This window comes from Fusarium fujikuroi, chromosome FFUJ_chr01 (assembly GCF_900079805.1).
Source record: "Fusarium fujikuroi IMI 58289 draft genome, chromosome FFUJ_chr01".
In the NCBI taxonomy this organism is placed as follows: domain Eukaryota; kingdom Fungi; phylum Ascomycota; class Sordariomycetes; order Hypocreales; family Nectriaceae; genus Fusarium; species Fusarium fujikuroi.
Genome location: NC_036622.1, coordinates 2,324,547 through 2,345,312, shown reverse-complemented (window position 1 = coordinate 2,345,312; position 20,766 = coordinate 2,324,547). Strand labels below are relative to the sequence as shown.

General features: G+C 49.1%; 5 protein-coding genes; 2 read left to right on the top strand and 3 right to left on the bottom strand.

The window, feature by feature from the left end:
* Positions 1–890: 890 nt before the first annotated feature.
* On the bottom strand, positions 891–7,499 carry FFUJ_01386 (related to ubiquitin--protein ligase; the record flags this gene model as incomplete). XM_023579306.1 has 2 exons in its annotated part: positions 891–1,158; positions 1,210–7,499. 2 exons carry the CDS (start codon positions 7,497–7,499, stop codon positions 891–893), a joined length of 6,558 nt encoding a protein of 2,185 aa, XP_023424175.1.
* An 873-nt stretch (positions 7,500–8,372) lies between these two features.
* Positions 8,373–8,823, bottom strand: FFUJ_01387 (uncharacterized protein; the record flags this gene model as incomplete). XM_023579295.1 has 5 exons in its annotated part: positions 8,373–8,432; positions 8,488–8,536; positions 8,597–8,662; positions 8,733–8,755; positions 8,821–8,823. 5 exons carry the CDS (start codon positions 8,821–8,823, stop codon positions 8,373–8,375), a joined length of 201 nt encoding a protein of 66 aa, XP_023425600.1.
* Positions 8,824–9,270: 447 nt separating this feature from the next.
* On the bottom strand, positions 9,271–12,991 carry FFUJ_01388 (probable calcium P-type ATPase NCA-3 (Ca2+-transporting ATPase); the record flags this gene model as incomplete). XM_023579284.1 has 5 exons in its annotated part: positions 9,271–9,775; positions 9,825–10,213; positions 10,266–10,335; positions 10,386–12,284; positions 12,339–12,991. 5 exons carry the CDS (start codon positions 12,989–12,991, stop codon positions 9,271–9,273), a joined length of 3,516 nt encoding a protein of 1,171 aa, XP_023424174.1.
* Positions 12,992–15,010: 2,019 nt separating this feature from the next.
* FFUJ_01389 (related to RNA binding protein Pym) lies at positions 15,011–15,589 on the top strand (the record flags this gene model as incomplete). Its single annotated transcript, XM_023579273.1, has 1 exon — positions 15,011–15,589. The coding sequence occupies one exon, from the start codon at positions 15,011–15,013 to the stop codon at positions 15,587–15,589; it is 579 nt and encodes a 192-aa protein (XP_023424173.1).
* A 1,366-nt stretch (positions 15,590–16,955) lies between these two features.
* FFUJ_01390 (probable RPT4-26S proteasome regulatory subunit) lies at positions 16,956–18,314 on the top strand (the record flags this gene model as incomplete). XM_023579262.1 has 4 exons in its annotated part: positions 16,956–17,166; positions 17,229–17,615; positions 17,671–18,127; positions 18,194–18,314. 4 exons carry the CDS (start codon positions 16,956–16,958, stop codon positions 18,312–18,314), a joined length of 1,176 nt encoding a protein of 391 aa, XP_023424172.1.
* Between the last annotated feature and the right edge of the window lie 2,452 nt (positions 18,315–20,766).

The following is a 20,766-nucleotide window of genomic DNA, read 5'->3' as shown; positions in this document are numbered from 1 at the left end:
TATTAATAGATTCAGGCGTGGGAATTGATTGTATTTGTAGTTTGGGTGGGTGTTGAAAGAGTGTATGGATCTGGATGTTACAAGAGAGTAATCGCACTCACCTAGAGCAGCTGCAGCCCGCTTGGCGGCAGCGCGACCTGAACGTCTGCCTGCCATTTTTTCGAAGGTTCGGGGTGCTCTGTTTCTCTTGCCAGAGCAAGCAAGTGGAGGCGGACGTCCACCCAAGGGAAATTACGAGCGAGAGGTAGTTTCAATTTATCGAGTATCACAAAAACAAAAGAACTTTAACAAAAAAAGGGGGTGTAAGGGGGGGAACGAGGATCAAGAGGAAGGAGGGGGTTCGTCTTAGAGATGGAAAGAAGGAAGGAAAGATGGTTGCTGCGTAGCTACTGTCGCTTTCCTTGTCAGTTGGTTTAATACCCTCACGTTTATTTCGTGCCAAAAGAGGCTTGAGTACAGTTGAGCCACGGTCAACACGCGACTGCACGAGCAAGCGCGCGATATGATTGGCCAAAGCTCGAGGTCTGAACAGTCTGATATCCACCATACACTGTATTTTATACTGTATGTCTAGAGGTACCTTACCTACCTACAGTCTGTACTTACCAGGTGTGATGGTGATCTTACATATATATATATCGAAACGAGATATAAAAATGGCCTACTGTAATGAGATATTATGATTTACTGGAACTCACATGATGGTTTCAAATTACTATAGGCATCTATTATCGTTGCATGCTATCACTACTGACACAACATATAGAAGCCCAAAGCCAATTGTCTTACACCATTTATCACATCATGCCCTGCAGCCCTTTACATATTCGCTAGCCCCGGCCCTAATGTAAGGCATAGACTTGCCTCATACTAATAGCTCCGTTCGTTTCCTACAAAGTATCCCATCCGCCATTATTGATCTCCGCTTCCAACTTGCGGCTAATCAAGCTCGGTACCCCGTGGTTGAGCACCGTATTTCGTATCATGGAGTCATATCGTTTCTGGTTCAGGAAGAGCTGTCGCCCATGACGCAGCTGAGGATCCGTCTCTCCGTACTTGTCGATATAAGGAGCTGGCGTGAAGGATCCCGAAAGTCGGAAGAGGTATACCACCGAGCACTTGCGCACATTGAGGAACACTCCAATATTCCGTTGACACCTAAATCTTATTAGTATTCTGACCACAGTATAATAGCTGACCATCGCTTACTTGCGCATATGCTGCTGTGCACCACCAATCTTGGTGTGTTCTGTTCGTTCAGCAGAACTGTCCGTCTTCTGGCAACATGTGCCTTGGCTGCAAGATAGTTCTCCGCAGAAAAGGCATATGACAGGGTCTGTGAGCTCCTTTCCAGTGGTAGGGCATTTTCGTCTGGTAGCTTCCTCTATGAGCGCATCGTAATTCTTTGGTAATCCAATAAGTTCAAAGATTCCTGGGTGGCTCATCATTGCCGAGAGAGGAATCTCGCTATAGTCTCCGGGCCACATAACTTGATGCTTTACCCAACCAGACACCAGTGCAGAAGTTGTCTGAGGCCAGCCACAAGCTGACGCGTTGTCTGTGATGGCAGCACACATCTCGTCAAATGTTGGGACCCGAAGAGCTTCAGTGAGGCGTTCCAGCTCATCAGCATCTGGCGAAGGCGAGACGTGACTGTTGAAGTCTACGCCATACTTGACATAAAGTAAAATGACACATTTCCGTAGGAAGGCGAGAGCATATTTCTTGGAAAAGGTATACCAGCTCTCTAGAGTGTCCACACCTGGTTGCTGGAAGCCACGGTTCTCGCCAAATTCAACACCTTCAGGGAACTGGGCCGCATGGAAATCGACCCCAGTCTTCGTAACGCCGAGGGCAAAGTCTGCAAAATTGTTGATGGCCGGGTCCTGCGTATGGCGGTTGGTGAGATTGCCAACCCAGCTAGCGACAGGAATATTGCGACCCATGTGATACACCAGCTTAACAAGTTCTGCCAAATAACAAAGCCGAAGAACATGAGAAATTTCAGCTTTCTGGAGCGGCACTAAGCCGTAGGAGCATTCCACTAAAAATAGGAACGAGTCCATGCTCAGCAGTGGAGGGTACACATCCAGAGGTCGGCGAGCATAGGGAGTTCCAGTACCAAAGTATCTCGACATAAACAGCTGACAGTGTTGCCGCTCGCTGTCCTTCCTGAATTCGGTTTCGATCTTGTTCTCGCCACCACCAGACTGCGCCCCAACAGCGATGTACGAAGATACAGTCTCTGATAGAACTCTGAGGTGCGACAAAATGTGTTCAGGAATCTTCTCTAGGAGTGTCATGCCTGGCTGGGCTTCAATGCCTCGCTGCTGGACTTCGATTGAAGAGATGGTGAAGCCCACAGACTTCACTAGTGTGTCGCTGGCGCATAATTCACCAACGTTGTCGCCCTTCGCGTCAATAAGGTGGCTAGTACGAAGGCCGTTGACACGGAGTGTATTCCTCAGTCGGCGGTAGGCTGCCAATAGCTCGTTCATCAACTGGCTGCCATCTGTGTTGTTGTTGTTGGTAGTAGTAGTAGTAGTAGTAGTAGTAGTAGTAGTAGTAGCGGGTTGAGGTTGCGCCGGCTCAGGGGTGACCGAGTCAGAAAATGCGTAGCTTGCAGGTGTGCCGACAGTTGACGAATGGGACTCTGCATCATCTCTTCCCCATAAGGTGTCGCTCGAAGTTTGGGCTGGGAGCAAGGACTCAACGAGGCTTCCCGGGAGACTTGGAGTAAACATGTCAGGCACAGTAGGCTCGTCCTCCCGTGCCTTGCTTCCACCAATCCAGTAAGCGGATCCCATTTGCTTCTCGACAAATTCCTCGAATGTACCTTGAGACTGTAGATAGCCCGGGTATGACTCGTCTATGCCCTTCCAGATAATGGGTACAAATGCATTGCCCAGGGCCTTGCATAGAGGACAGACAAACTCATTGCGCTTCGTATCTTCTGGGTGATGCCTGGCAATCTGATGTGTATGGCGGCGAACAGTCGCTTCATAGTAAACTTCAAAGCAGCGATAATGCATCATATGCCCGCAACCACTTGCCACTGGGCCTGACCGACAGACGTTGGAAGGAAAACCCTTGCCGATTGTCTGTCTTTCTGCGAGAAACGTTTCGCCTTGAGCGTTGATTTTTTCCACCATCTTGCGGTTCTCGTGAGCAATACCGAATGGTCGAACATCCTCGGCCGATCGATCAAGACTGCATGGTGTTTGTGATGCCTCGCGAACGAAATCAGGGTCTTGGAAATCTGTCTGCCGGAGAATGCGGCTTTCGTTGAAGTGAGCAAAAGTTCCATAGAGATGACGATCATCCGGCTCCTCCTGACACAGGATGCAAGTTCCCACTGGGTACTTCCAGTTGTGTTTTCGGTCCTCCGTTTGCTCGCCATCACCTTCTTCGTCCTCATCTTCGTCAATATCACTGCCCCAGTCAAAAGAGGCCTGGTTTTCCATGAAGCTCTTCTGCTGCTGTTGAAACTGCGCCATGACCTTCGCTTGGCGACTCAGAGCTGCCTTCTTTCTTCTCTCGCGCTCTTCCTCAGCAGATGTGTTTGCTGGTGAGGCGGTGCTTATACGGTCTACGGAAGCACCCAAGTTCACATACGCTGTCTCAAAGGTGCGAGGACGTTTCTGGCGCAGACGCTTTAGAACGAGCGCGATTTTGGGATGAACTGCCTTGAACTCGTCCTTGGTTGACATCATATTGAGCAGAGACACGATTGTCCTTGAACTGTGGGCTTCAGGCATAAAGTTACTGCGGCCGAACTTTGTGAGGGCGATGTGGACAAAGGACTTTGGTGATTCTTCGCTCATATCATCGTCACTCGACTTATCCTCGAGAATGGCGATGAGCATAAGATGCAAGACAACCTGGAGAAATGTTTCCAGTCGAGTAAAGGGAACGGAGGGAGTAAACTTGCCGGCCACCAGGGGGTAAAGGAGTGAGTAGTAGATGACTTGAGCAAACATGCCGGTACTCGTGAAAGCGCCCAAGTCCTCAAACATGCCCGAAGGGACTGGTCGAGCCTTGGGCTCGTATACGATTTCTTCAGCAGTCTTTCCTGTTCGCTTCGCCATCTTCTTTCGGTAAGCCAGCTCCGACTCCTCACGCTGGTTCTTGTTGTAGTGAGCGATATAAGGGTCAATCTCCTCAATGTACTCGGGTCGAAGTTCGAAAGTACCAACATCGGAGACACCCTCTGGCGGCTTGAAAGTGGCCATCTCGTCAAGCACTCGGTGGAAGTCTTCTTGCTCTTGATACTTCTCAGGCAGTTTGTTACAGATCTCGTTGAACGATAGCGGCTTGAAACACAATACATGAGTAATGTCGCGGCGCATGGCCAAGAGCCTGGATTTAGTCTCATCCTCTGAAGATATCAAAGAGGTCCGGTCGCTGAGCAAGACGATGAGAAGATGAATCATATCTTCAACAACATCAAGGTGCTGAGCATCATCCTGAGCTTCAGATTTGAGCTCGAATAAGCCCTTGACCCAGCTCTCCATTCCAAAGCGGTCTATGATCGAGACCAGTACTCGGCTGGGGTCACAAATCACCAAAGCAGTCTGAAGTAAAAATATATCCCGATGATGAGATACATCTCGTTGACCGACACCCCGATACGTGCTGGCTTGGTGTCGCAGGCTGATTCCGTTACGAACCCACATGTTGGCTTTGATCTGGGCAAGCCAGGCGCAAACACGGAGAGGGAAGTCGAAAGACGCGATGAGATAATCCTCTGCGGTGTAATTCTTTCGCGGCACTTGAGGTCTCCCCATCAGTCGTGGTTTGGATTTGAGCTCTTGTTGAGTAAAGCTCAGAAGATTCCGCATTGTTGACACAGGAAGAGACCGGCCACACTCAATGAGCCAGGACAGTGTGTAGTGCAGCGCATGGTGGAAACTGATCGCGTCCTTCTCGACAACGAACTTGACGACATCATACGATGACGATTCGCTATCGAATTCAAAATCACTTAACGTCTTAAACTGCACCTCGTCTTTGATTTCACCTTGCTTAAATCGATGACGTTCAGCGCCGATAGAGTTCAAGATGACCGTCTTGGCCGTGAAGCGAATTGCTTGTTGTAGGTAGTGGAACTCGTCTGGGGGGCAGTTGCGGAACGCCTCGGCAAGATTTCGCGCTTGCAGGTTGATCTGCCTGGTTACAAGGGATGCTGTAATCCAGGAGTCGGCCTCGTATTCCACATGTTCGACCACAGCCCTGACATTCGGCCCAATACATTGATGAAGCTTGACAAGGTCAAGGAACTGCATGAGGTAGCGGGGCTCACATCTAACGCGTTCCTGTACATGAGGGGCGCCGAAGAGATACTTCAGGTCTTGGTAAAAGTGATACATGCGCCTGTTAGTTACCGACCCGCTTTCGAAGCCTAAGACTGCATCAGGGGACACATCCCAAGGATGTCCAACTTGACGGGTTGTCAAGAAGGTGTATAGGATTGCCAACAAGCTGGTCATAAAGTTTCCGCGCTCGACAACTTCTGCAGTAATTGATGGGGTGGTGAGCATCTGAAGAGAAAGGTTGATGATGGAATGATCTGGCTCTCGGTCTCCAACTAGGTAAAGCTGAGCCAGGATGGTGTAAAGACTGGCGAATCTGAGGGCCAGCACTCTCTTGAATTCGGGAATAGTCACAACCGTGGAGATGTACAGAGCTCGAAGGTCGTTTCTCACCTTCTTCCACATCCGCAAATCGAACAGCAACAGCCAGTCGAGGCGAACACGGCGGAAGACATCCTCAGCTGGAGGCACGTTTTCACGCTGTGTATAAACGGTAGGTGTCTCAATCCAATAACGCCCAGGTCTAGGAACTAACTTCTCGGTCTTACCAGGAGTTTTGGGAATTTCCGCGTTCGCCTTTGCGTAAATCGAAGGAGCGATTAGGGGCTCCGCTGTATCCGAGTCGGATGGTGTTGCTTCTCTGTCCCTTGCTCTAGCTGGAGCCTCAGATTGTGTCTGGGCTTGGCCCTGGCCCTGGCCCTGACCCTGAGACGTAGCTTGAGCAGGAGGAGGCGGTGGAGGCGGTGGATAGCCTGCCATCGTTGCTTCATCTTCTTCCAAAGCCTGATCGTTGTCTCTCCAATTCATTCCAAGGTCTCCGACGTCTCCGCGGGCATCGACCATCATGACGTCGTCATCCTCGTCTTCGTCTCCTCCAGCCACTGAGCTGGAAGGAGAATGTTGGCCTTGATCGTCCATGTCTGCATCGGCATCTTCTTCTTCCTCTCCATCATCGTCGGAGTCGTCGTCAATTTCTATCTGAACGCCGGTACCGGTGTTGGCTGCAGCCTGCAAGGCCAGAATGAACCTAGCATTCATGCCATCAAAGCGGCGTCTGCTGTCAACAATCTGGTCATCCTCCTCCTCGTCGTCAATCAGACCCATCGTATGAGTCGCTTGGCTCCCTTGACGCCAGGGGTTCATTACCTGTTCACAGACTGTGCGTCGGAGAATACTGTTGTCGTGGCCGACAGAACAACCAGATATATCACTCAACCACTCAACGAGGGTGCCGCACATTTGTTCGCGGAAAGTGTCTCTTGCAGACCGAATCGTAACTGTAACTCTGATTGCCTCCATTATAGCTGCCATGTCCAAGAGTCGCTTCACATCGGGCATATACGTCAGGATACTTCGTCCAATAGCATCAGTCTCCCAGGCATTCTCTGCAGCCAGCTTACGGCTTTTTCGACAAGCGCGAGCAACCTGGTCTTGAACTTCTTGAACAGTGTGTTTCTCGTCATTCCAAAGAATCAGTGCGAATTCTGCACATGGCTCGGCATCTGGACCGTAGTATTTCGAGGAGAGGCGTGATGACTGCTCGTCTTCAAGAATCGATTCTTGTGTCTTGGCCTGTCGCAGCTGTTCTGGGGAGCATGAGATGACGTCGCAGATGTAGTCGAAAACACGGCCGATGGTCATCTGTAGATTCGTAACAAGATCCTCGGGCAGACCAGCCGCCTCTTTCCCCTTTCCCTTGTCCGTACCTCCTTGCACGTGAGAGTGAATGGTGCAGAACAGAGGTGTTCGCCATGCCTCGTCATCTCCACAGTCACAGCAGCCACTATTTCCTACTGATATGTGGATTCGAACCATGTGCCCGGTATGGTCGGTCGAGTCGAAGCATCGGGCGCATAGACAGCAAGTTTCGTCGGTACCACAGGTGCGGCACATGTACGATGCCTCACCAGGTTTGAAGATGTGCCCACATCGCTTCCCCCGCGCTGCCTCAGTATACTCTGCTCCCTCAACTGCGCCTTGAGAGTCGCTCAGCTTGAGGGTCTCTCCGATTTTACCGTCCGGGAAGAGCAATCGCATGTATTCACTTTTTCCTCCAGCGAGAGACCAGAAGAGGCTGGTAAGCAGCTCGCGTGAAGCATCTTCGGTGAAGCGGTAGTTGAAGCGGGAGGGCAGGTCGGCCAAGAATTGGCAGAGCTGTTGCTCCTGGGTCGACATAGATTGGGCCATGGTCAAACCAACCTCATCGTAGCATTTACTGTGTGAGATGGAAAGAGAAGATGGGAAAGAGAGAAAAGTAGAAACGACGTCGATTGTGGTGTCGGCGATGTCGTCAGGTCGATTATTGATAGGCAATACCGAAGTGGGGGGTCCGCAAATATTGGAGAAAGGTTTGGTGGAACAGTTGCTCTGCGGATAAAGACGTCAGCGATTTGAACAGTGTCGAAGCAGAAAAGTAGCTGATTTACTTATGGCAGCCCAGTACAAAAGACACAAAATCCAAAAGTGGCCGCGGGTATGGTTGCTGCCAATGTCAGGTTGCTTAACGCTCAAGCTGTCAAGTTGATGATGACAATTTAAATATCAGGAAGGTTACGTTTTGCTATCTAAAGTCCGACTTGTTGCCTTGCGACCTGGGGCTGAATTACAGTGAGGTTTTGGCGCACCTCAGTCACCGAGGGGCAATACCTGCCAATACAGCCCAGTCCACTGCACCACGCACGTATGAATGAAATGCCGAAGCAGTTCCAGCTGGAGCTCTTTAGGTGCCTACAGTCACATTCACAAGCAAACACGAATTGCCGTCACCGCCTCACTCTTATTAGCAGTAAAGCCTGATCATACATGTGCGTTGTGTTTTATATCCATAACTTCATGTCATATAACATCCATGCGAACAGTTAGCGGCGGTTATGGTTATTACCGGTTCTAGCGATCAACAAATGGAAATGATGCATCAACAGAGGTAGGTAAAGAGATGTCGTGTGTGTAATCAAGCCTCTAATCCTCTTCTAATTTGTACACGGCAAGTGGCACAGAATCAATGCCTCGCCTCGCTCGGCCCGTTGCTCCATGATCAGGTCCATGCCCTTGTCAACCTCTTTATTCCTCATCCTCATCGCCGCCCTCGAGGAACTTATGTCGGATATCCTTCCATTGTCGCTGCAAGCCGGTTAGCATCTATCTCTCGCCAATCTCCGTTCTTCATCGCACGTACGCCTCGGTTGTTGTTGTCCCAGACTTTGTCCATAACGTTGTTGAAGCCACTGTATCGTAATCAGCGTCCTGTCTCCGTTGGTCCGAAGTCGTGCGCGGGCAGTCCTTACATTTCCCAGGCGAAGCCAGCAGTGAAAACAGTAGCAAGCATCAGGTAGTTGGTGGAGAAGAGGCTCCTGCAGAAAACAAAACCCCGCATTAGTCTGGGTGATCGATTATCGTGTCGTCGGCGTCGTCGTTACTTGCCTGTAGAGTGTGTTGGCGAGGGCCTGTGAAGATGCGCGATTAGCCATTGCGGTCGGCGAGGGGAATTTTGGAGTGGCCTTTGCCTTACCATTTTGATAGATGAGCGCAATTGAGCGTCTGTAACACGGCTAAGAGTCGGCGGTGGACGTCGGCGACGGTCGATTGTGAGGCTTCAGTTGAAGGATGGAGAGGTTCTGAAGATTGTCAGGCCAGGAAATTCGCGAAGTTCCGGGGACAGCTTTACCTTGCCTGTGATTGGTCGACTGAACCAGATATCCCGAGCCCCGGTTTAATCGGGACGGAACTCATTTTCAACAACAACCTCTCACTTTATCGATGGGAATAATTATCAAGGAGGGGATCATTTGTTGCTAACGCCTAATGCTTTCTTATACTAACACACTATAAATACCGCCTCACAGGCTCTATCTTCAGTCAATTTGGCCCAATGCTCAGACAGGGCTGGATTTATGATAGAGTTGATATCAACTCCTATGTGTTAGGAACCGTCGCGAGAGATACTGGAACGCAGTCAAAATCACCGCTCTTCCTGAACTTGATCCATCCCTGCTCTTGATATGTCGGGCTTCTCCTGCAACTCCTCTCTTATCCTATCCTTCGCCTCTTTGTACCTACGCACCCTCTCCCTGAACCCAATATGTTGCTGGACTCGCGGACCCCTGATGGAGCTCATGACGCGAAGTGGTGGCCGTACAAATTCATCGTCAGAATCCAGCGACTTGTCAATCGTCAAATCTTCAGCGGGAGGCGAGATCCATTTTCTGCGAAGGAAACGTGGAAGACACACAGCAATCCACTCGTCGGGACAGAGTCTGATTAGTGCACCCCAAGGAACAGAGATGGCGCCTAGGCCGATCGATAGTCCCCATTCTTTACCGTTCAAGCGAACAATCTCAAAGGCATCACTACCTACGAAAATGATGAGGACTTGGCCTCCAATCATGATGAGGTTGATTATGATGAAGAAAACATTGCGATGGAGACCTTCAAAGATGTTGAGCTTGTTATCCAGCCGACGGTTGCTAAAATCTTGGTTAGTGACCTATCTCTTATCGAAGCTTCGGCACATACTTGATTTCGTTGAAAATTTGCAACCAGACAAATGTGTTGAAGACGAGTGTCTTGAGCTGCTTGGTATCATGTTCGGAGTCTCCGTACCAGCCTAAAAGGGTCTTGCCACCAAAGTTTAACGCGAATGTGATTACAAGTTGACAAACAGCCTGTCCTATGATCATCTTGGCCATTCTCAATGTAATGAGCGGTGCCGACTTTCGATCTGGCTTCCGGTCAAGGACACTCCTCGCAGGAGGGTCTGTGGCCAATGCAAGGGCTGCAAAGGTGTCCATGATCAAATTGACCCAAAGGAGTTGGACAGCGTTAAGAACAGATTCCTGCTTGCTGCTTGCAATAGCTGAGACAAACGTCAATACCACGGCTGTAATGTTGACAGTCAGTTGGAACTACCATCATCCGATCAGCCAAATTTCACGGTCACCGCATATTCAAGCTCACCTGAAGGAACTTTTTGACAGAATCATTGACGGCACGACCCCACATCAAGCCCTTGACAATCGAAGCAAAGCTGCAAGTCATCAGTGATGTCCTACTGTGGTATACGAACCGCTGACTTACTTGTCATCAAGAAGGATAATTGACGATGCCTCCTTAGCCACTTCTGTTCCAGCAATGCCCATGGAGAATCCAATGTCTGCCATCTTCAAAGCTGGCGCGTCATTCGTTCCATCGCCTGTTACTGCCACTGTTTCCCCGAGATCTTTAAGGGTACGGACCAGGATCCGTTTGTCCTCGGGGCTTGAGCGGGCCAGCACTTGAAGATGTCTCACCTTTTGTTTGAGCTCTTCGGGTGGAAGTCTTCGAAACTCGGGGCCTTCCATCGCAATGCCACCTTCATCAGGACGGAAAATACCACATTCGGAGGCAATAGCAGAGGCCGTTTGGATATTGTCACCAGTTACCATTCTCACAAAGACGCCAGCCCGGCGACAGTCCTCGAGAGCACTGATTACAGTCGGTCGCAGCGGGTCTTTGATACCGTATATTCCAATCAGCGTCATACCTTGGTGCACAGCATTGAAATCTGCGTATTGCGGGTTATCCGGGGAGACAGCTCCCTCAGGTGGCCAGGATTCGAAGTCGCGGTATGATGACCCGATGGTTCGGAGAGTCTGTCCTGCATAGGAGCTAATGACCATACCGATCATGTCTCGATCCGCTTCAGTTAGGGGGACGGACATTGTTTCCCCATGTGACACATTTTCGAGACACTTGGTACACTTTTCCAGCAGTATCTCAGAAGCGCCCTTTGCGTATACGCGATACTTTCCACTGGACAGCTTAACAATTACAGTACTGTACTTGTTCTTGCTATCGAAAGGCACTGTCTGCACGATATTGGCAGAAGATCGTATCTCTTGAATTGGCCCGGCTCCTAGATGGTCTCGGCAATAGGCAAGTAAAGCAACCTCAGTCTTAGAACCGATGAATGTCTTCTGGCCATCTTGGTCACCTTCGAAGGCCGTCGAGTTGAGCACATTGGACTGGATGAGTAGAGTCTTGACTTGTTGACTTAGTCCTTTCACGAAGTCGGCGTCTGGGATATTGGGTACAGTGAGAGTCTTCCGTTCGATGTACAAGGACTTGTCCATTGGCGGATCAGTACCGCCGAAAATGGTTGTTTTACCAAGTGTGGCGGCAACGACCGTCATTTTATTCTGGGTAAGTGTCCCAGTTTTATCAGAGCAAACAGTCGTGGCATTACCCATCGTCTCGCAGGCCTTGAGGATTCGAACGAGATTGTTGTCGCGGAGCATCTTGACAGTCGCAAAGCTCAGTGCCAGTGTGACTGCCAAGGGCAATCCTTCGGGGACAGCCACTACAACAACAGTGACTGAGACGATGAATATCTTCATGAATTCTTGACCCTTCTCAGAGGGAGACCCGCGGTTTTTTGGAAGCTGAGCACAGAACTTGATGAAGAGCACGACGAATAACAATAGCGCGGCGCCAGCACCCACTTTGGCGATCCAATCTGCCAAGATGTTGAGCTTCTTCTGTAGGGGTGTGTCTTCCTGTTCGGTGCGGAGGGCCATTGAGATTCGGCCATAGCTGGAATTCACACCCACAGCAGTTACAAGAAACGTCCCATTGCCCTCGTTGACCTTGCTTCCCGAGATGATGAAAGGATCGAGCTTCTCTGCCTCCTTGGTATCGAGTTTCTGGATTGCATCGAACACATCTGCTGCTGGTGTCTTTCGGAGCAGATCTGACTCTCCAGTAGCTGAGGACTCGTCACACTTGACGGCGCTGCCTTGAATAAAGATGCCATCTACTGGTACGATGTCTCCCGTGGCAAGATGCATGACATCCCCGACCATGACGTCGTTGATGGATATCTCTTGGGACTTCCCTGAACGAATAACACTGACCATACGATCATTGGTTTTCTTAGTGAGCCGGGTGAACTGTCGCTGCATATGCCAATCGTTGATTGTACCGACCAGCACAACAATACTGTCCACTCCTATCAGTGTTTCAAGTCTCGGCGTGACTGGAGCATTTACTTACACGATAGCAACGATAATTGCGACACCTTCAACCCATTCAACTTTGGGTTCCCCCTTTTTATGCTCACCTCCAAAGGTTTGGTAAAGGCCTAGAGCTAGTGATATGATCGCCGCAATGGTCAAGAGAATGAGAACTTTGTCGTTATAGGTTGTCCAGGCGATCTCCAAGAGGGATTTTGTCTTCTTATCAGGAAGGCGATTGTCTCTGAAGATCTTTTTTCGGTCGCAGAAAATCCCTGTAGGGTTGGGATCCTCAGGAGGAGGAATATGAATTGCTGCTTCAGCATTACTCTCCGGTATTGCATCACCAGCCGTCCCGTGTTTTGGCGTTCCTTTTGGCGCAACTTCGTGGAATGCGACCTCTCCATCCACGGTGGACTCGTCGGTACTGAGGCCAGCATTGCGATCTGTATGCAGTCCCTTCTCTATACCATCAATTCCCCCAAGAGCATAAAAGGCGTTGAGGCTTTTGGGATTGAGCAACTTAGAAAGCTGGCCTGGGTTGAAAGCAAATTTGCTTTTCTCAGTTTTGAACATGTCCTCGGTGCCTGGGTCGGGAGTCAGTGCATCTGAAGTGTCTAGTAGACAGGTTTTGGTGGCAGCATGGTCGTTTTCAGGGGATTTGGCTTCCTGCGATATATGAGGAGGTGCCATCTTGGCGATGGTGGTGAGTGCTGGAGCTTCAGGGTCGAGATTGATAATCGAATAACTCCTGAGAAAGCCTTGACAGCTTTTAAATAGGGCAGTATAAAAGCAGAACAAGAATGCCACCATTAAGAGGCCTCCCTTTGCATTGTGAGTGAAGTTTGTTTCTAAAGTCTCTGAAGAGGGGAAGGGCAGGAAAAGCAAGTTACTGGGCGACTTAGACACAGACACAGACACAAACAGTAGCACTTGCCAGTGATTGGTACATTGTGTAAGGCAGATTGTACCTACCTATGGAGGTAATGAGACGGATGGGACATTGCTAAGTTCATATAAAGTAGGTAGGTCGGTAGGGATGCAGTAGCGGTTAGATACATAATTAGTACTTGCTGAAGCAAAATAAGCCTTGATTCATCCTTGTTGTGGCAAGGTATCTATTAGATGATGGTTGCTTGCCTTGCCTACCTATTCTTGGTGCGCTGGCCCAAGAGTAAAGTATTTCCATACGGAATGGCGCACTGCTGATATACCTTACTGGGTAGGAACAATATGTTAAGTTTTAAGTAGGTCCTTCCTTGGTGTTGAAGTGTGTAGTGTAAGTAATATCATGAGTCCCAAGCAGACACATGGTAGGTGAATGAGACCGCTTTGTGTCAACAACATTCACATCCATCCAATTAACGACACACAAAGAAAGATAAAGCTAGTTGATCATAAGTCAAGTATTCGGTAGAGATACGCAAACAAAGATGGGGACACCTGGCAGAAGGTCTCAAACATTGAACTCCAAACACGAGTAGTATGAAAAATGCCTAACAAACACACAATAAGGTTCAAACAACCCAATTTTCAATGTGGCCAACGCGCTCACCAAATAGCACTGATTACACTTGTAGCCGAGGCGAGCCTTGCCCTGTATCCGTGCTGTCACAAGCAAAGTCGTGCGAGAGAGAGGCTGCCATTAGGCGTGATTCCGTAGGTTCTCGACCTGCCACGACCTATGCATGAGGCAGCCAGTGACTGACTGCAGCAATTTAACTGGGCCAAATATGTGAAAGTCATTCTCGTTATGCAAGAAGCCTTGGTCAACGCTCAATAAATAACAGTGCGTTAAGCTTGAGCTGTGGCAGCACACCGTTTCCTTTCACAGAGGGGCCAGCCATGTACAATGTGGCTTTTTTCCACTCCGGATGGGCTACGTAGGACGTGGAAAACCTTCCATTCTCCTTGCGGTCTTAAATAATAAACACCCAGATCATCCAGAACTATCGCCATACCCTCATAGTTCAGCAAGGCTTTTCATGATGTAGTGAAACACGTTCGAGAACGAAGCTGAGGAAGAAGAAAGTGAGGAAGTGAGACTTCATCACTTAGGCACTCTTCAGATACGACGGGTCAGGAGATTTATGTCGCTTACACCAAGGGCATATCTGCAACGTGGGCATACATCATTTTACCGTTTTACATGAGGAAAGGTTGAAACAAGGCACCCTGCAGGGCATCAGGCTCGAAACATCTACCAATGAGAGGGCTCCAGCTCAAATAAGCTCAATTAAGGTAGCAGGGATACTCCCTTGTCCTTTGTGTCCAGTGTGTACTAGGGAGAGGTACTTCACAGCTTGGCTCCCACGGCCGTGGCGTAAATCTCCCCAAGAGGATACAGGCGTGCTTGGGCAAATGTGATCATGGTTTTGTATGTACACCATCGAGCGAGCGTGATTAAACACAATTACATGGAATGGACAAGTCATGCAATGGTGCTCAATCAAGGCTGCATCTATGTATAGGTAGGATATCATGTAGGTTAGTCTTTTACCCCCCAATGTAGCCACATGCATGTGGCGCTGCTTGCTTTCAGCCACTCGCAGCCCCTCCTCTAACTTGACCCCTCCAAGCCGATTTCCAGCTTTCAACCTGCTTCGGTACCTGCCGAGCAGATTCCAAACCCTGTCCGACCACGTCCAGCGTCGGACTCAGGCGCTCTCGCGAATTGAATTGACTCTCCCTTTGCTCCATCTCTTTTTCGCGATGCCTTCGCAGCCTTCGAACGCGGGTATTGTCACCGACGAGAACAGTGGTGACCGAGAGATCCCGCAGTCTGTCCGCGCAGATGGCAGTACCCGTAAAGCTATCAAAATTCGTCCGGGATACCGGCCTCCCGAGGACGTCGAAGTCTACAAGAACCGCACTGCCGAGGCCTTTCGCGAGCGCGGTAAGAAGATTGGCATCCCAGGTGCCACGGGCTTGAAGGAAGAGAGCTCCGAACAAAACTCGGCAGCAAGCAACAAGAACGCCAAGCGTCGTGAGGCTCGGAAAAAGGCAAAGGCTGCAGAGGGTGATACTCCAGCCCTTGCGGAAGAGACAAAGCCCGAGGAAGTCGATCCCGAAGTTGAGCGCGAGAAAAAGGCCCGAAATCTTAAGAAGAAGTTGAAGCAGGCTAAGGACCTCAAGAACAAGAAGGAAGGTGGTGAGGCTCTACTTCCCGAGCAAATCGCAAAGGTCATCAAGATCAACGAACTCATTAGAGAGTTGGATGCGCTGGGTTTCGACGCTGAGGGTGAGCCCAAGAAGGCTGCCACTGACGACGAGGGTGAAAAGAAGGACTGAGACAGTTTATGCGACTTCGACTCATGAATTATCACTACAATTCAAGGTGCTTCGAACAGCCGCTGTTATATCCAGGGCTGTGTTTCTGGGTAAACAAACCACTTCTCATTGAACCTCTGATGCCAAGTCGGATGACGAAGATACATATTTTTGCGACCTATACCCGACTCAGCATCATCAGCAGGCCGTCTCCAGCTATTTGAGGGATATTTTAGCCAAGTTCTTGGTCCTTGCCATCACTTGAAGTTATCCTGGCCCTTCACTCTGAAATCGGCACTCCTGCTCTTCCCGACACCTTGTCCATATTTAGGACAAGCGAGCAATGGGCACGATGCGCTATACGCGCAAAGCTTAAGGCTAGGTCGAAATGTACCAAACATCGTGTTTCTGAGTAAATTAGACATCTAATAAGAGCTGCGAAATTCCTCGATATGCAATTTCCTTGAGCTTGGAAAATCGGCCACTAGAGGAAATGCTGAAAGTCTTTGTATCCACAAATACCGTCCCGATGGCAAGTGGCCTGATATATAGGAATGTGTACCTATCCGAGTTAACTGTACTGTGTCTTTATATGTCTCCGCAACACATCTCCTTTAGTTTATCTCTTGTATGTTGCTGCTTAGTCGAAGAATACTGATGATACCCACATGCTAGTTTGCCGCATCGAAATGATAAAGTTTTGTTGCATGATGTACACTGACCTAAGCACGTCTCATAGCAAAGAATCAATGAGCAGTGCATTCACTTCGATAACCAATTGTAATATGGAAAATCCAAATACAGCATCATCACGTATCACTGTTCCAAGAATGGACTGAGTAACGCAGGGTAGGCAAAAGAGCTCTGACAAAATAATCAAAACACACGGGTAGGAGTAGGCACATATAGTGGACAGTTCAGGCTTACCAGTGAACTCAATGGTATTTTAATGGGTATACATTATACTCGAAAGAACAGATGCAGGTCAAATAGAAAATAAACCAAGACCTATCAAATTCTGCGGATTGTCATACCGTAGATATTCAGAGAAAAAGCCATGAATTACATTGTTTTCCTCAACTAGGTGGTTCCTTACCTCAGGTCCTTCAATGAGATACCTGGACGGGAGCTTTGCGCGCGCAGCAAATGCCGAGATTCTGCCGGTGCAGCTCGAGCCCGCTAGTGGAAGGCTCCAGCTGGTGAGGTAAGCTCTCTATCTCCCATGAGCAACCACCATCACCATCCAATCCAAACACCTCTCCGTCAACATAAACCGAGCTTTCGATACCCGACAGACAACGCCCAAGACCAACGAATTGTCAAGAAAAGAAGAAACATCAACAGTATACAAACTCACGAAAATAGAATCGGAATAAAGTGATTCACAATGTCTGCCGAAGACGAGCGCCAGGCTGCCCTGAACTCCTACCGCACGAAACTCATGGAGTCGCGAGAATGGGAGGCAAAGCTCAAGAATCTGCGCTTAGAGATCAAGGACATGCAGCGAGAGTTTGACAAGACCGAGGACAACATCAAGGCGCTACAGAGTGTGGGACAGATCATCGGGGAGGTACTGAAACAGCTTGATGACGAACGATGTGAGGGCGAACAACATATGGACTCGTACAAGATGGTCGGATACTAACGGTTATACTCGCAGTTATCGTCAAGGCCTCTTCGGGGCCACGATATGTTGTCGGATGCAGATCAAAGGTCGACAAGCTCAAGCTCAAGCAAGGTACCCGTGTTGCTCTCGACATGACGACACTCACCATCATGCGAATGCTCCCCCGCGAAGTCGACCCCTTGGTGTACAACATGTCTCTGGAGGACCCAGGGCAAGTCAGCTTTGCTGGTATCGGTGGATTGAACGATCAGATTCGAGAGCTTAGAGAAGTCATTGAGCTCCCCCTCAAGAACCCCGAACTGTTCCTCCGAGTAGGCATCAAACCTCCCAAGGGTGTCCTGTTGTATGGCCCTCCTGGAACTGGAAAAACTCTATTGGCACGAGCAGTTGCCAGCAGTCTAGAGACCAACTTCTTGAAGGGTATGGGTCACGCGCTGATATTATTCCACGAACGGTATCACTGACAATAAACTAGTTGTTTCTTCCGCTATTGTCGATAAATACATTGGAGAATCTGCAAGACTGATCCGCGAGATGTTTGGCTATGCCAAGGAGCATGAGCCTTGCATCATTTTCATGGACGAGATCGATGCCATTGGTGGCCGACGTTTCTCTGAGGGCACCAGTGCTGATCGTGAGATTCAACGAACACTCATGGAGTTGCTCAACCAGCTGGATGGTTTCGACTATCTGGGCAAGACCAAGATCATCATGGCAACCAACCGACCTGACACATTGGACCCTGCGCTTCTTCGTGCTGGTCGACTGGACCGAAAGATTGAGATTCCTCTGCCCAACGAGGTCGGACGCCTCGAGATTCTTAAGATTCACTCACAAAGCGTGGTAATCGATGGAGACCTTGATTTCGAAAGCGTGGTGAAGATGAGTGACGGGCTCAACGGTGCTGATTTGCGAAACGTGGTTACTGAAGCGTAAGTTTTCATCCCCGCACAGTAAAGGAAAAGAAGTTGAGCTTAATGAATCTGACATGCATACAGCGGTCTATTTGCTATCAAGGATTACCGAGACTCAATCAATCAGGACGATTTCAACAAGGCTGTTCGCAAGGTCGCGGAATCCAAGAAGTTGGAGGGCAAGCTTGAGTACCAGAAGCTGTAAGCGACGGGAGGGTGTGTCATTCCAGAACAAGATGGATGGATATAACAGCGGAAAGGTGCATGGAAACCTAAGGATGATGGAAGCTGATGGACCCAGCGTTGCTAGGTAATCCGTGTAAGACTGTACAATAGAGTCAGGGTAAACCGCGATAGATTAGCTCAGCCCTACAAACAGGAATGTACATGGCGTCCTGGAAAAGCAGGAAAGTTCTCTTGCGACTATCACAAATGCATGTTTGACCAGCGTGAGATTCATATGCCAACGCCTGCAACGTAAGCAGCCAGATCCTTTGCCATGAGTTGTGTCGCAAGGCGTTGATACAATTGGTGAGAGGCTAGAGATACCATGAAACCACCACCTTGATTCGCAAGGCTGATTCTTCAGAGTGAGACTGTCGGTTGGCTAAAGTAAGCTCGGGAGGGAGTAAGATTATGAAATTATGCAAGATAAAGTCTGTTATACCATTAGTAGTCAAGATGAACGGCTGAACCGAGGAGGATAAGGGAGCTTATGGCATATTTAAGCTTAGGGCTGAGGGGCATTTTCAGCTTGGTGTTCTTGGTTTTACAAAAGCCGACTTTTTTTTCTGACAGTGTCCTCTAGATTGTACTAAAGATCTTTAATTTTCAATACTCTTTTCCCGTGGGTTGTTAGTGCTGAAGAAAGGACAGATAGATAATTGGTGTAAAAAGATTCCTTCTCACATAAACCAACAGCCAGAGCAACAGGACTCTGACCAGGGTTCACGTCAAGGGCCATCCTTTAATGATGACAGTGGGAACTTGCCCTGCTCAGCGGGGACGCTGTTAGGCCAACGTGGCTGATGTCAGAGAGCTGGATGGTCTGTTTCTACAGCTCACTCTTGAAGGAGAGCGAGCGTATGTATCCGTAATCTCTACAGGAACCCAAGCCTGAGGATAACGGCAAGGCTAACATGGAGGTCTCAGTTTTGGGAGACGATGACGTAGGTATAACTATAGCGAGATGGATGCTAACAATAGCATCGCATATTGGTTAAGGTCTGGAACTAGTTGATCGGCAACTCAACCGACGGCGGAAAGCGAATCAAGAGAAACAAGAACCGAAAACAAGATTGATAGGAATGAATGCTACGGAGAAAAACATGGGCTAGAATACATCGAGAAGAAGAAAAACAAGCCAAGAAGCGCGCTTGCACTTGAGATGGGAAACAACGCCGAGCGGAACGGAATTGGCGCTAGTTAGAACGGGTTGCTATTCTTAGTGAGGTTGATTTTTTTTCTGGTTGGGGCGATTGAGGCTGTGAAATCTTAATCAGTTCGCTTCAGCTCACTGATTCAACTTCGAATCGACACAGGCACAAGCAAACACAAGGTATTGGATGAGAGACCCACGACCTAGGGACGATCCATCTGGTGCCAAAGGCCATCAATGCATCACTGCTCAGGTACCCATGATTACAGAACCCCCCAAAGAAAGTCAGTATCTGTTGTAGTGATATTATCTATCCGTTGATCTTAAACTGCATAGACGCCATCTGTTTCAGAGTTGTCACTGTGGGAAGCAGCACAAGCTTCAGGATTGATTGAGGAAGAAGAAAACAACGGGCGAATTCAGGGGCACGCATTGCATATCTGCATGTGTATGCACATCTCCACAGGAAGAGATGCAGGGGATCTACTAATGCCGACTGGTAGTTTCCGCGGCCTACTAACACTGAGTGAGTGACTCCCTGAGACCTTGGCTAGGTAGCTACCTCGTAGGTAGGCCGGGAGTCAATACGAACGAACAAAGGCGCGAGTGGGGGAGACATTTCTCGTATGGAGGCGCAGATCTCTCGCTTCATGATAACGCTTCCGTTTCTCTTTCTGGCCTCTAAGTGGCAGAATGTAGAACGAGTTGCAACGAGCTGCAAGTTTCCGCTCTTCTGTTGGTGTTGACAAGGCTCGGGCTAGTCGGGAACCCCGTGAGGCTGGTTTTAGGTGTGCTGTAGGTCTAGTAGGTGAGGGTGGAGGCGGAGGAGTGGTGGATGACGATGTTTGTGGTGGGTACTGCAGATATGATAAGTGACAAACAACCAACTCAATGTATACAGATGGTAACATCAGAAAAGATCGTGGTTCGACGTGAAAAGAGTGCGGTGAAAGAAGAGGATTCTACTAGTAACTTCCCGCACCAGGTGCAAAATACAAAGTTCATAGTCAGATTAGCTTTGTAGATCAGGAACTTGCCTGTGAGAGGTCACCATAATGGAATTGTGAGATCATTGTTAGTTCCATACATCTTGGGTACATCCACCTGTACATGCGGCTCGGCGAGATGCGTTGCCATGACGAAGGTAGAGAGGTAAACGGGACCTAAGCTTCACGATCTAACTTGAACTGTGACAGACCTGGAGTTGCACCAGGGTGTTCAGGCACCGCCGCCTTCCAGGCCATGGAATTATTAAAGCGCGGACTAGATTCAGAGAGGC